This window comes from Pithys albifrons, chromosome Z (assembly GCF_047495875.1).
Source record: "Pithys albifrons albifrons isolate INPA30051 chromosome Z, PitAlb_v1, whole genome shotgun sequence".
Classification (NCBI taxonomy): domain Eukaryota; kingdom Metazoa; phylum Chordata; class Aves; order Passeriformes; family Thamnophilidae; genus Pithys; species Pithys albifrons.
Window position 1 is genome coordinate 63,702,591 of NC_092497.1, and position 15,896 is coordinate 63,718,486.

General features: G+C 38.8%; 1 protein-coding gene across 3 annotated transcripts in view; it reads left to right on the forward strand.

The window, feature by feature from the left end:
* The window catches only part of DOCK8 (dedicator of cytokinesis 8), an 87,944-nt gene that overhangs the window by 57,254 nt on the left and 14,794 nt on the right, over positions 1-15,896 (forward strand). For all 3 annotated transcript variants that reach the window (XM_071579872.1, XM_071579873.1, XM_071579874.1), the window contains 13 exons: positions 196-351; positions 3,195-3,334; positions 3,914-4,083; positions 5,377-5,522; positions 6,229-6,411; positions 7,027-7,162; positions 7,742-7,829; positions 9,477-9,573; positions 10,867-11,001; positions 12,854-13,006; positions 14,075-14,233; positions 14,999-15,099; positions 15,565-15,757. In XM_071579872.1, coding sequence (XP_071435973.1) covers positions 196-351; positions 3,195-3,334; positions 3,914-4,083; positions 5,377-5,522; positions 6,229-6,411; positions 7,027-7,162; positions 7,742-7,829; positions 9,477-9,573; positions 10,867-11,001; positions 12,854-13,006; positions 14,075-14,233; positions 14,999-15,099; positions 15,565-15,757 — 1,857 coding nt within the window. The remainder of the gene's footprint in view (positions 1-195; positions 352-3,194; positions 3,335-3,913; positions 4,084-5,376; positions 5,523-6,228; positions 6,412-7,026; positions 7,163-7,741; positions 7,830-9,476; positions 9,574-10,866; positions 11,002-12,853; positions 13,007-14,074; positions 14,234-14,998; positions 15,100-15,564; positions 15,758-15,896) is intronic.

The window sequence follows — 15,896 nt, forward strand, 5'->3', positions numbered from 1 at the left end:
AAGTACATAAGTCAGCTGGGGAGCCAGGAGAGAGACCCCATCACTGTGATACAAAGAGCAGCTAATGTGTGGAAACTAGTTAGGTACAGTTAGCATTATATGTCTATTTCCATTTCAGGGAGCAGGATATTTCACTGCATGGTAATTTAGATAGTACACACTCATCACTTGACACTTTTTTGTTTGTTTTTCTAGCTTTCAAACAAGCTGAATTCACTCTCCACCCTGATTTCCATGAGACTTGAGTTCCTGAGAATTCTCTGCAGCCATGAGCATTACCTAAATCTGAACTTCTTCTTCATGGCATCTGCATCTGCTCCAGCATCTCCCTCTCCCTCCTTATCCTCCCAGGTAGCTGTCCATTAGATAATATTGCATGAATATCATATGAAGCACACATACAGAAAAAGACTTATGTTGCTCTGTATTCAAATATTTAGTTTAGAATTAGCCACTGTTGGATCAGGGAGAAAAACCTCCCTCTTGAAGCAAAAGGGACAGAAGAAGAAAGACTAGGAGTACTACTGCAAAACTGTACCTACACAAGTTAAAATTTAACATGTCACAGATACGTGTTCATCTAGAAGCATGCACACAGAAAATTACTGTTAAGGTAGACATAGAGGGTCTAAAAGGAACATAGATCTGAAGGCTAATTTACAGGCACACTTATATGCTACCCATACATAAATGCAAATTTGATTAGAGCATTATGCTGATAACACCAAGGTTGTGGGTTTGATCCCTGCATGGGCCATTCACTTTAGGGTTGGACTCGGTTATCCTTGTGGGTCCCTTCCAACTGAGAATATTCTGTGGATTCTGGAAATTTCACTATCTGTTTTGGAGAATTATGGCATGCAGCAGTGCACAGAAAACTTGCTGTGAGATACCCTTCTAACTGGACTTCTTATTCTCCAAGTGAATGTAGATGTCACGACTAATAAGTTAGTGACCAATACAATGTGTTTTTCAATATCCTGTAACAGTGAATTTCTGTTGAGCCTTCATGTTGTTTAGAGAAGGATTATCATGCTTTCTTTTTCCGATAGCAGCATTCTTTGTTCTGGGTTCCTCCCCACTCCAGTAGTACAGACAATGCTATGACTTTCCACAATTTCTCTGTGGTTTTTTGGACAGTGTTCTCCTTTTTATTTTAACTTTATGATTTTCTGTGTAGAAACACTCAGGCATGCTAAGCAGACCTCTCCATGCAATATTTCTCATTTCTCCCAGGACGTCATTCTCAGTACGTGCACATTTTCCCAGACTTGGCCTGATACTGACATAGCTCTAGATTTCCTGAATGTCAGGATCTCCCATCCATCTTCCTGACCAAGGAGTTTACAAACACATTCAAAAGAAAAACTGTTGACTGGCATGGCACACACTATATTACCAGTATTGTGTTCATCTCCTCTGCATTTTACTTAGATGTTATCTTGCTTTTTTACAATGGGGGAAATGAAATCCCTGTTGAAGTGCGCTAGCCTGTCTGTTTTCCACCTCAATGGTTTTGCAGGGGTCAGGACTGGGATGAAGCAATTCAATGCAATGCCCCATAATTGCCACAACCCTTGAAGGCAGAAGAATTGAAACTAAAAATGGTGGGAGGTACAAAAGCACCTGAGTAATGGAGCAATTAAAATTCATGGTTTCTTTTTCAAGTGTCATTGCTAAAGAATTGATTGGATGTGCTAAGATGTGCCTTAAGGCATACCTTAAGGGTTGTCACTGGTCAGGAAGAGTAAATAATATTTTCTTGAAGTTTTTCCTGGTCTTAAAAGCAAACAGAGTTGGGATTTCCCAGTACTTTTGGATAATGCTAATCCTGGATGCCACAGAACCAGAAATATGACTCTTCTGCTTATGGGGGAAAGAAGAACATCAGCAGAGCTTTTGCAACTAAGTCAGAGCTGGGCAGACACCAGTTTAATCAATCTTTCCTTCAAGCACCATCATCAACTCTTTCTCTCCTTTAGGAGTAACCTTTAAAGTGCAACCTGCACAGATCAATAAGGCTTTTGTGGCCCTTGGATGTTAGCTGACCACCCTTGCAGTAATTTTGATCTGTCTGCAGGAGTGCTGCCCAGCTAGAGTTAGATTTTCAGTAGAAATATGGCCTTGTGAATAAATCTTTTTAAATTCTTGGAGAGAATCCAAATGCTCTTAACTGGGTGCTCTACACTTTGATGTTATGCCACACAAACATAGAACAGCCATAGTGCAGTCTGCCTGAGGTTGAATGGGAGTCAGCTTAAGCACATGAATCCAAAATATGGGGCTACTCAGAGTCAGGGGTGCCATGTGACCGAATATGGTGGAAGACAGCTACCACTGTGTAGTATGCTGATACTTCATATGTTTGTGTCCTGGGACTATTCCCAGCTGACTGACAGAAATATTGGGAAAGAATATTGAAGAATATAAATTAAAGGCAAAATTTTGGCTCTTATAACTAAGTAGTTGCATTGGGGAAAGGAGGTTAAGACTTATGCTTACCCTATCTGGGGACAAAAACATTCCAGGTGACTTGCAGCACACACCTATGATGAGAGAATCTAAGAAGTTCACAACACATATATAGCAGCACCTTTCCATTCCTGGACTGGCTGTATATCCATCATAGCTATAAGCTGCAGCAGTTTGAAGGCTGTTCTAAATTATGCCAGCTACCACCAAGCTCAGCTAAGAATTTCCAGGGTGAAAGGAAATACTGTTCACATGCCTTTCCTGGCCTTTACTTCCATGCTAGGCATCATGGATACTAAAATGAAGAGCTCCTGACACCAAAGGTTCTCTTACTGTAGAGGCAGCCTCTTGTTGTATGATACCCAATGGCTGCTCTGCAACAGTAAAGGAATTGTTAAAAATTGTAAACATGGAGAAAATTCTTACTCTGTGTCCTGTCCAAACTAAATAGGGTAGAAATTTTACATCTTAAAAAATGTCAAATGAGTTGCTACCACAGAATGAAAAGATGAGATTGCATTCTAGCAAGCAGCTAATTTGAAATTAGATGCTTCTTATTTCACACCCAGAAGTTTTCCTCCAAAATATCCAACCTTCTTTCAAAGTCTGTTGTTTTTCTCTTATAGAGATTTTCTCTTAGTTTCATGGCCTGTGACTATGACTTCTTTAAGAAGCTTTGATTTTGATGATCATACTTTAACATTTCTAATATACTTCTGCAGAACTCCAGCTCCTGTTCTAGTTTCCAGGACCAGAAAATCACTGGCATGTTTGACCTCTCAGCTGAATACCGCCAGCAACACTTTCTGACTGGCTTACTTTTCACTGAATTGGCAGCAGCGCTGGACACAGACAGCGAGGGGTGTGTATCCCAATTTGCAGATTTTAGAATGGTATCAAGTCACACTGTTACACTTGGCAAGGTCATAATCTGATTCCAATGCAGTCCTGTTTCCTTCTCTTTTCTACTAGTCACTCCATAACATAGCAATGACCCAGTCATTGTTTTATCTGCTCCGAGTGAATGAAAATATGGTATTTGTTGTGGTAGTATTGGTTAAATATATGAACTGGTAACACAAAATTTCGTTGCTCTTCTATCTAAAACACCTCTGCCTTTGTCTGATCTTAAGAGTTTAGCTAAACTTTTGTCAGAGTTTTATGCTTTTTCCTTAAGCACCTCTCTTCACCATATTGAATTTTTATGGGAAGTTTGAAAGACTTAGGTGCTCCTTGATTGTCGTAAAGGGGCTTGGAGATTTAAGATATCTATCATTTGAAGGGAACATGAATGCCTGCTCAGAATGGAAGAGATAATCCAATGAATATTGGTGTATTAATTTGTTTCTTTCACCTCCACTCTATTTATTAAACCTTTGATTTATAAGTGATATGTGCATGACTCATGAATGGAGCTCATGGATGGTCTCTCTGTTAACAGGATTACCAAGGTGCAAAGAAAAGCTGTCAGTGCTGTCCTTAGCCTGCTGAGTTCCCATGACCTAGATCCACGTTGCTCCAAAAAAGAGGTGAAGATTAAAATTGCAGCTCTTTACCTTCCTTTGGTTGGTATAATTTTGGATTCACTACCACAACTCCATGATTTTACAAGTAAGACCTTTTTCCCTTTAGATTTTTCAGCTTTTAAGAGTACTTGTCTAAGCAATTCATCAAACGTAAAAGAGATCACACTAAGTGCAGAAATTTCCTATAGTCTACTGAGGTTGAATATTTATTTACTTAGAAGTAAACTGGATTTTTACAGACAGGAAAAACTGGTGTCCTCATGTCATGAGCAAATGATAGACCAGAAATGCACTCCTGCATATCTCTTAATGCAAATTTTATGATCTTGCAAATAAAGCCTACAAGTTCTGAACAAAATATTGAGATCTAGGTAGGCTTAACAGACTGTAGAGAAGAAAACAAGAGTGATATTGACATCCTGTTATATCACAATTAAAAGAATAGGATGGTATTCTTTCTATGGTTTTCAGTTGCTCTATAGTGTTATTAACATGATATCAAAATTAATTAATTGACAGTGTAAAGTTTAAAGAATGTATTTTCATCACTTTTCAGGAAGTCTGAACAAAAGACTTACTAATATGAAAGTATTATTTAGTACTTTCAGTTTTGATAAGGTGAAAGAATTTACTCTACATTGTATAATTGGATCTCACATCATTCTTCTGATCTAACTATTATCCTTATACCACAGATGAAAAGAGATATTATGAGGAAGCCCAGGTGTATTAGTATGTATAGGTTTTAGTGTGTCTTTCATTTTGAGTATCTGTTACAAGAGCTTGCTGATATCATTCTGAACATATGGAGTCCAGCTGGTCACTCAGTTTTTCGGAAAAATGGGACTTGCGAAAAACAGAATGGATGCTTAGAACCAGGGCAGATTCTTAGGTATAAATAATTTTATTTGTTGAAAGTGATGTCAAGACTAGCAGGGAATACAAACAGCTGGGGGCCTGAAAATAAAGTCATTTGTTAGTCAGTAGGAAATACTGGCTCTGTCAGCTGTTAGTGCTGATTTACATACTTTGCTGAATGTCACCAAATCCTTGTGTGGCTCCTGTGTTTATTCTTTTGCCTGAAATGAACTGGAACTGGATGGTTCCAAGTCTTATAAGGCACTGGCCTATCTTTGAACTTCAGAGACAACCTCACATTTGCTGTCACCATTTATTTATTTGAATAATTGGGCAGTCCTTGCAGATAGCCGCATTCTGTCTTACAAATGTTGTGCCCTTTTTACTGCTTGGTGCATCACCCAGACACTTTCAGGAGTGGAGGTACCAATTGTTTTGTTAGATTAGAGACCAATGGAAAACTGTGACAAGTGAGCAACTGGATTGTTCCTGAAGTTTCAGTGGGATATTTCAAATCTAGTTTCAGATATCCGCAGTGGAAAGGGACGCACAGGAAATCCAGAAGAAGAACAAGAGTCTGCAGGTGCAATCAACCAAAGTGTGGCCCTTGCCATTGCTGGGAATCAGTTCAACCTTAGGAACTCTGGAATACCTCCAGTCTCCCTGGTAAGTTCACTGCTCTGACAGTCTATTTTCTGGTATCTGTTTTGATCTTTCTTTGTTTTCTCCTTTAATCCTTTCTTGTCACGAATAACTGCGGCCAGGAGAAACTGTATTTTTGTTTCCTCTAGCCTCAAAGAATCCCTCATATTCCTCCTGTCATCTTCTCCTCTTCTCTTCTAGTTAGTTAGTTATGCTCTACCACACAAAGTTCCCTTTTTCTCCCACATGTCTATTTCCATTTCCACATCCACCCTAGATTTGTTTCCTGATCACCAAATGCCACTATGAGTGCCATACTGCTTCTCAGTTCTACCTGCATACATGGATCTAAGACTCGGATCCTTCTTCTTCTCTCTGTATCTCTTTCCCCATGGTTCTTTTTATCTACTATGTTATTTGGCTGACTGCATAGCAGGAAGAAACCAAACAGTTGTAGAATCTTTTTCTACATTATTCCAAGGAAATTTAAATACAAGCAGCTAGCAAACAATGCTCTTGTGCTTCTCTCAGTCTTTAAAATGCATTCAACTGTTCCTTCCAGTAGTTATACATACATTCATTCAAAAATACAATAATTGTAACCTGGAAAAGGTCAAACAAGTCTAGTTCTGAGATTTGCTATGACTGAACTGTAAATGACATTACTTCACCTGAATGACTTTCCTCTTCTTTTTCTTCTTTGAACTGACATGTATGTATCTGCTCCTAGCCATACAGACAGAGTGCCACATTAGGTCCTGATACTACTCGCAATCTTTTGATCTGTTTCCTCTGGATCATGAAGAATGCTGATCAGAATCTAATACAGAAATGGATTGCAGACCTTCCATCCATGCAGCTGAATAGGATTTTAGACCTCCTCTTCATTTGCGTCTCATGCTTCGAGTACAAGGTAATTGAAACATGGCATGGTTTTGTTGTCCTGCTTTGGTTTAATTTTTTTTTCCATAAATTCCAGCTGACTGAGGGAAATATATTATGAACAATTGAAAAATTAGCACTTTTCTAATCTGTGCTACAAATGGACAAATTAATTCAGATAAAATAACACTGACACTAGCCTTCAAGCAAAATGCAGCCAAAGCTTCAGGGAAGTTCTATGAAGTTGTCTTAACCTGATTTATTATTTTCCTTTACCTGGGAATTTGAGGGCTATTTTTGGTGGGAATTATATTGACAGCTCCTGTAAATAGTGGACAGGATACTGAAGATGACTGTTTAGTTAAGAGGTGGGACTTGTCATGACTGTCCTCTCTGAGAGGGTCTATCTGAAATTGATCAGAAAACCTTTCCTCTCAACTTTAGTTTCTCTCTCTGTAGTACTGAGCTACATCTTTGTCTTAGTCTTTCCTCATTTGCACCACTTATTACCTTTTATATGTTAGTCATATTCATTGCTTGTGCCCCCTCTACAAGTATCTCCTGTTGTGTCTCATTTTGAGGTGTAATTTGGATTCAGGTCCGAAGACAGAGGCATTGGTATTGATTGCTTTCACTTTACTTTCAGGGCAAGCAAAGCTCAGATAAAGTTAGCACCCAAGCACTCCAGAAGTCACGAGACGTTAAAGCTCGATTAGAAGAGGCTTTACTGAGAGGTGAAGGAGCCAGAGGAGAAATGATGAAGCGCTGCAGAATACCAGCTGGTACTTCATACCCCTTTTTCCTCATGGCTTTTGAGAGGAATTCAAATGGTTATAGACATAAATGAGTTTGTTGGGTTTTATGAACACTACCCACTTTCATCCTTATATTTTTTACCCACAGTCCTTTCCCTTGCCAACCATTCTTGAGTTTGTGTGGATGAAAATATCCTTAACTTTCCAAGGTGTAGCTAGGACTGAGCTCTTCTCACATGAGAAATATGAGCTGAGAAAGAAGTTTTAAGATGTTCTGAAAAATTGTGGTAGTGTCTAATCAAGAGTCAAGAAATGGTGTCAAAACAATCTGTAAGAGCAAATTGTTCATAGCAAAAAAATTGTTTCAATTAATAAATGGAATAATCTGTGGTTTGGTTTTTGAAGACATTAAGCAAGCTAGTGTTTTAAAAATCCCAAATTAAATAAGTGATGGGCTCCTGTCTTTTACAAGAGCCCTGAAGCTGTAAGGCCGAAACAGATTTAATTGTGACAGACTGTTAAAGAAACCCATCTCCTTGTGGTGAGCTGTCAGACTTCAGGTGTCACCTTTTGCTTTAGTCTCACTGATACATGTTGCACTCTTAGGGAATGACAGATCAGCAGGACTAAATGAAAATCTGCGCTGGAGAAAGGAGCAGACTCAGTGGCGGCAAGCAAATGAGAGACAAGATAAGTAAGTAATGTAATAAAGACATATTGCTTTTACTAGAGCCAAGCTATTTGGGGGGTTTATGTTTTGTTCTTTCTCCTAGGGTATTTTATTACAAAATCAGCAGTTTTAATCCTTTCTCTCTTCTGTCAAAACAGATGAAATAGAAAATGTTTATGTAGCAGAAGTATCAAACTGTTGGTATGACGCAAAAAAGAAGTCACAAATCCTCAAATGAGAAGTTTAAATAGCTATTTACATTTTTTTCCTTATTATTAACAGTGTGGTAAACACTAGTTAGTGATACAAGTTGTATCAAACACTCTACAGAGGTTTGCTATGACATTTATTTTGGTGTTGCTGTTTTGGTGTTGCTATTGGCTCCTCACTATACACAGTACCATAGTATATACTTTGCCACATTAAATCAGCTAAGCTGGGTTTGACATGCTTGTTAATATTGAGAAGCACTGTTAGCAGGAGTCAGGGAGGATAATGCTTTGGGACTGTAGTAGCAGTTATAATGACATGTCGTGTCAGAGAAGATCCAGTCAGCATGGTCAATATGTAAGTCTCAGTAAATATGTAAGACTCACTAAATTGGTTCAGTTCTTGCTTGTGTTCAGTGATCTCTGGCTTGATTACAACACCAACCTTTTGGCAGGCCCTTTTGTTCTTTGTTGTTTTGAGTCACTGCAATTAGTAACCATATGACTGCTCTGACTTCCTTTTCTAGCCCTCCACAGAATTATCTGTTTGTGCCTAGAGCTGCTACAAATTTTGAAGTCACTTCTAAGTGTGATTGTAAAAGTGTTGCTCCAGCAACAGAAATGCATCTTAGGAATTTTGGCCCAAGTTAGAGGATCTCTAATCTCAAGCTCTAGGCAGCCTCTAGCCAGGCAACGGTGTTTTCTGAGCAGTTTAGAAAAGAGAACAAAGCCTCCTCTTTGTATTTCTGGCATAGAAGGAATGCCTGAAAATAATGTTTTGTTAGGAGCTTCACCTGTACTTAGGAATACTTAGGAGTATTCAGCTGCACAGGAGCTGTGCTCCAGACCTTGTCCTTAAGTCTCAGTGAAGAAGGTGTCATGCATTGTTTCATCACCACCTTCTATGTCTTTTATAAATATTTCAGTTCTTTCTTAAATGGCTTGGGGCACAGCTGTATTGACCCCAGTGGACCTGCTGTCTTATGTTGTCAACAGTGTGAAGAATCAACATTTTAAATTGCCTACATTAAACACTGCTTCTGTGACACTAAATCAATTTCCAATAGTCTGCCATTTTTTTTTTAAATTGTCAGAACAGGTACCTTTATTCCATTTTGGGGTTTTGTGTCCTGCTACAGGCAATGCATTCAGAAATTACAGTGTAGTTTATTAAACAATTGAACATGATAATGAGTAGCCACTACCCAGAGGACTATGAAGGAAGCAAAAGCATCTATTTGAACTATCTAGAGGCCTAGTTTTCAGATCTCCCCTTCTACAATACCAGCTCTCCTCAATTGAATCCATAGTTTTGAAGAAACACTGCTGAACACTATTGTCATTGTTTGCTCTTACAAGATCATTCAGAAGGGTATAATTTCTATTTGGCTTTGTTTAAACAGCAGATCATCTAACTCTTGGGGTACTCTCTGCATGCTTTACTTAGGACTCCTTTTTGCAGGACCAAAGCTGAGCTAGATCAAGAAGCTCTTATTAGTGGAAACCTGGCAACTGAAGCTAACCTGATCATTCTTGATATGCAAGAGAACATCATCCAGGTGAGAAATGGGAAGGATGGCTTGGTACCAATCCCTGCTCCCTCAGAAGCCAGGGGAAGAAGATTAATTTCTCCTTTTGTTTCTTAGACAGTGAAAAATGTTTTCATTCAAGATCTTCTGTAAACTTACATAGTCTTGAAGACAAAAAAAAAAAGATAAAAAAAGCTGAATAAGAATGAATCCAAAGATTAAATTGCTGCTTGTCTTATGCTGTTGCTACAAGCCCCTTCTACAGGGGTATTGCATAGGTATTGCACTATGAATTAAAGGGAAATCTACCACCTTGTCTTCAGCAGATGTTTTTCAAAGCCATTTTCACTGTCTTATTATGATCCTGGAGTTCAGAGAGGATGGGAGAAGAGAAACCTTCATTTATGCCAGGAATGTAGCTGAAGATATTAGAAATTTGGAACTGAACTTCTGCATGGCATGGCCTTTGGTCATATTCACATATATGATCTTAGACATAAGAATTTAGGAGACAGAAGGATTTAACCTTGAGTTATCAGTGTAGGAAAGTATCTTCCACATGCCTGGAATCACTGAAAAGAGATGTGCTCCCCTAAAGCAGTGTAATGTGTAAACTTGTTTAACTGCTAGGAGTCAGACGCAGTAAAACTTCACAGGTCCTTTCACCACTATGAAAAATGACAGTTGACTCTGCTTAGACATGATGTCCCTGTTTACGAGAGCCAATACAAATTCATAAGTATGGGACTATTTCTGTGGGAGCAACACACGTATTCATAGATAGTGAGGAGAGGACTTGGTGCTTGAAAACATATTAGTAGAAAAGCATTTAGCTACTAGACTATTTCTGCACTGGGCTTTATTTTCATATGACACCAGTCATTGCACCTAGAATTCCCATTATTTGGGTCATGGGTTTAATCAGAACATACCAGTATGTCCATTTAGCCTGGATGCCCAGGAAATTGGAGTGTGAGGAGGCAAAGGCAAGGATGGTGCTTGGCATCACAGGATCAGTTCCTAATCCAAGGTGCATGATGGATTGGACAAAATATGAAGAGAGCTTCAAGAGTCACTGAGTTTAAAAATGCATTGGAGGGACTGCAGAAATTGAGAAATGTTTGTGACAGTTTGCCCTCTGTCTTCCTGATCATTATACAAGTGTTTTGAAATGCCTCTGAAGCGTATGTCAAAAAATGAAAAAACTGCAAATTCTAAACTGCTGGATGTGTTATGGACCAGAGAGCAGAACTTCAGTTTCTATGTGCCAGTTCCTTGCTGAATTACTTCATACAGTTAACTGTTTTTCTCTTCCATACATAGTCAAGCTTTGCGGCAGAGTGCAGAGATAATCTTTTGGGAGGAGTGTTGAAGGTCCTGGTAAATTCTCTTGGCTTTGATCAGAGCACGACTTACCTGACTCACTGCTTTGCTACACTTAGAGCACTCATTGCCAAGGTATGCTCCTGACATATTATGGTTTTCATGCTTCCAATCAAGTTAGTAGAGTGGCATTTCTAGAGCAGAGCTGTATGCATTCACTTATCACTTTCGTTTGCCATTCCTTAAATATATTTTGCATACATAAATAAAAATTACTATCTATAGGGTTGTTACAGGATTTCTAGAGCTGTATGAGGTTATTTCACTGAGCACACAAGATGGAATAACTGAATCTGAATAATCTTGTGGTTTAGCAGTCTACTCTTAAATATAGAAGATTTAATTATAAAAAGATGAAAGATTCCACCCATTTTATTTCAACTACATTCTGATTTTAATTAGGACTCTTAATGCCAGGGCTTGCACAGTTCCCATAAAGTCAAATCCAAGTTATTATATCATCAGGACCAGTTTGCATGCAGTTGGGCAGCAGAGAAATCAAAGCTCATGAGAGACTGGGAGCATCATTCTAGGTTTCTACTTCTAAGATAGGTTCCAGAATTCTAAGTAGATTCTAAGATGTTGACAGATCTCATCTTTGTTCTGCTTGAAAACTAAACCAAATCCTAATGTTGCTTTTATTTCTGTATCACTAATTAAAAAAACAAAAAAACAAAACACAACAACAACCACCAAACCTAAAAAAAAAAACAGACTAACACAAAACCCCAAACAAAACCTAAAGAGCGTCAAAATATATATGGGGACAGAAATTGACACAATATTTTTATAATATAGATCATAATGTTGAATGCTTCATGAAAATGCTAAAATATTTTTAAGATTCACTGTGCTACAAAGAAAAGCAATTCCACAAAGGAAGAAACCATGAAATGTTTACTTTCCTCTAAACTATTCTAAAATGCAAATAAGGAACAGGATACTCCTGTTCCATTAATGCCTGTCCGCTCTTAAATGCAGATTAGCTGACAAAGCCTAATTATAGGGTAGATATCTGAGTAGTTATGAAACTAATAATTATGTCTTTATTGTACTTTAAAAGCTAACTTCCAATTACAATAATGAATTTTGTGAAGCAATCACTCTCATTGAAATAGATCTTCTTGTTAAGATGACTCAGTTCTATATTTTATGAAGCAGTCATTCCAGTTATTTCTATTACACTGTAGGCATATAGATGTTATTTACAAATAAAAATAGTAAAACCTTGTGCCAGAAGGCTTGTAATATAAATTAGACATAAAACAGTAAGATTGAGAACTGGGAAATGGGTCTGCAAATTAAAAATAATACCTTGTGTTCACGCATGCACCTTTATCAGCCCTATGCATGTGTTTATGGTACTGATGCATCTGTGCTTCTATGGTATCAGTTTCTTAGGACAGACATCCTGTTCCCTGAGCTTACTGTCTGATACGTGCGTTGTGAAGACACTGTAAAGGAGGGTCTTGCATGAAAACTGGACAGTGGAAGTTTTGTGGCACACTGTAGGGGGAAGAACATGCTGGAAGCCCGGGGAAGGGGGGGGCATTGATGTAGAAAGCTAGTAATTGCTCTATATACTTAAGGAAATACTTGCATGCTTCATCAACCATTATGGATTCTGAAAATAGCAACTCTCCATGCTTTTAAGAATTTTGCAATATTTTATGTTTTTAAAGTTGCTGGAGCCGTCCCGCTCTGAGAAATGTTTTTATTCTATCTCTTTCTCTCTTCTTCAAAACACAAAGATTGTTTTCAAACCCTTCTTTCCTGTAGAAGAACTTAAAAATGGACCTATAGCATTACGGGAATCAGAAATAAAAAATGTAGGTTTTGAAAACTTTAGTCTTTTTTTTGCATTAAGCTAATGATGCTTCCATGACTAGAAATGAGAGTAATGAATGTTTTCTTCTGTCTCCCTTAGTTTGGAGATATGCTGTTTGAAGAGGAGGTTGAACAGTGTGCTGACCTGTGTCAAAGAGTTCTCCATCACTGCAGCAGCAGCATAGATATTACACGGACTCAAGCCTGTGCCACTCTTTATCTCCTCATGAGATACAGCTTCAGCTCTACCAGTGTAAGATTTTGAAAACAGCAGTACATTTTGTGACACATTTTCTGTGATCAATTGAAGCAGAGACTGCAGTTGTACTAACAAATAGGCTGCGTTTGCAGATAGTCACATGGCCTGCTGTTTCATTTAAGCAAGAAGTGCTAGGGGGAAAAGTTGTTTTAATTATTGTTCACTGTCTTGTTTAGGTAAATGTGGCTTTTTCCTGCAACATCTGTAAATGCAGCTTCAAACAGAACAGCATTAGGCCTCTGACAGCAAGACTATAAAATGCACAAGCAGTACTCTTCATTTTGTCATCTTTTTTTTCACTCCTGTGTCAGAACTATTTAGTCTTTTTCTAGTCTAATGCAATTACAACTTCAGTAGAACTACTGCATACTTGTATTAATGAAAATTCTTCACCAAGTCCTTGGTCTGTGGACTAGACTCTGATTTCTGCCACAGATGTGGAGCAAAATACATACATTATCATGCAGGGTCATAGTGTTCTAGCATGAAAGTACATGCATTAGCATTTTGGGTAGCATCTGGTCTTGCACAGCATTTTCTTCACTAGTTTTTACTTTTAAGGCCTTGGATATGTAAAAAGTGTTATCTTTGCAGAAGAAAAATGTACTGCAGAGACACCATGATCAGGAAGGTGTAGTGCATCACCAGTTGAAGCCCTCAGAGGCCTTTTCCTTCCCAGACTTGTTTCCAGAATGTTTTCCCAGTCATGCTTACTCTTCTTCTCCTCTATGGGTGGTCTCATCCTCACACCCATTGGCCTGTGCAGAGCACAGAAGGGGTGTTTCTGACTTACTTTTGTCTCAAGCAAGAATGTGTATTCCAAAGAACACTCTAGTCCCAAAAGAACAGACATTTCAGAATTAGGGAACTTTTGCTTAACCGGGTAAAACAGGACTGGCTTTGAGGTACCATGGTTCACCTGTGTGAGTTGTGAGTTTAATGCACTGCATGTGGGCAGGAGAAAGTGTGTTTGTTTTAAACAGCAGACAGAGATACGTGAACTGAAATGCATGGTGTAGTGCAGCCATCATTCCTTCACATTTTTGTTTTTTCTTCTGGAAGAATTTTGCAAGAGTGAAGATGCAGGTGACCATGTCACTAGCTTCTCTGGTTGGAAAGTCACCTGAGTTTAATGAGGAATTCCTTCGAAGGTCCTTACGAACCATCCTAGCCTATGCAGAGGAAGATACAGATATGCAGGCAACTCCATTTCCCATTCAGGTAAAATCTTTTATAGCATCTGTTGCTTCCAATCAGGAGCTTTCACATAGGAGTGTGCTTGAAGCAAATTCTGCAGTTTGGTCTTCCAAAGCAATAAAAATAAGGATGCAGTGGTTACTGCATGAGTTTATCTCTAATACAACAATAAGTGGGGAGAAGTGGATGACTTAATTCCTATAAACTCTTGAGAATCTGCTCTGAAATCACATTGCAGGAGAATCATCTCTTAGTTTTTAGTACAGCTTTCTTCTGGACCCCAGCAGGAACTGCAAGATTTCCCAAAGTGAAATTTGATTCACTGTGTTTTCAGGAAACTTACCATCATGGAAACTTCTCTCTTTGCCAACTCACAAGGTGTCGGCAGCTTTCAGACAACTGTCAGATGATTTGCTAAAATTTTTACAGTAACTCAGCTTGTGCTAAAGACTTAAAAAACACCTGGTTTGTTACCAGATCAAAGATCAACTAAAGCTGAACTCCATTAGCACATAGGTTTGATTTTTTTCATTCAGAAATAAATAGATCCAAGTATTTCAGCTCATTTTGTTTAATTAAAATGTGTGTGGAAGATTTGCTAGATCAGCAGTCTTTGCTGCACTAAATAGAGCTGAAAAAACATACATTGTAGAAATTCAACATCCTGACATTCCCTGGGGTTAAAGAGACCTAAAGAGAGTAACATCATCTGATTTATATGCTGTTATTTTTCTAGAAGGAAAAAATTAACACCTGAGAAATGCACATTGATCTTTGTATTTACTGCAGGTAGAAGAGCTACTGTGTAATCTGAACAGCATCCTGTCAGATACAGTGAAAATGAGGGAATTTCAGGAAGACCCGGAGATGCTGATGGACCTCATGTACAGGTGAATCTATTTAGAATTGGAATGGAAGAAATTCTGCAGTGAAGTGAGCACAAGAACTGTGTGTTTTAGGGACATGCTGTGGACAAATCCTCTGGCTGCAGTTGTTTTTGTACATTTCCTCTTTGACACAGCTGATCTGTCACAGGGAGCCCAGGCTGCAGTTGTGAGCACGGTGGAGCATATATTAGTAGTAAGGTTGGCATATATTTGAGCAAGGTTGGGAGTCAGGGACTGATAAACACTGAAGAGTCTTGGGTGCAGCAGTCTTACTATCCTCATAACCCCTGTGTATCTTGCCTACCAGCCTACCACTGCCTAACTATTTCTTTTGCCTTGTGCTTAGTGATTTATACAGAATAAAAACAGAGATGCCTTCCTCCATTTAACTCAGGTGAAGAATTATAAAGGTATTTCTGTTATTTGAGGAGTGATCATTCACAGCTCCTTTTTGCCCTGTGTTGTTAGAATTGCAAAAGGATACCAGACATCACCAGACTTGAGACTGACTTGGCTGCAGAACATGGCAGAGAAGCACACCAAGAGGAAGTGCTACACAGAAGCAGCCATGTGCTTGGTCCATGGGGCAGCACTGGTGGCAGAGTACCTGAGCATGCTTGAGGATCGAAACTACCTCCCAGTGGGCAGTGTCAGCTTCCAGGTAAAAGTTTTGACCATGTAAGACTGGGATGGCCTGTTCCGGTGCATGTATTCCTTCTTGTGTTAAGCAAAGTAAAAGTGCATGTGTGTGTGGCTCATCTTCGCGAACGAAGATTTGGGAAGGGCTGTCCCCATGTGGG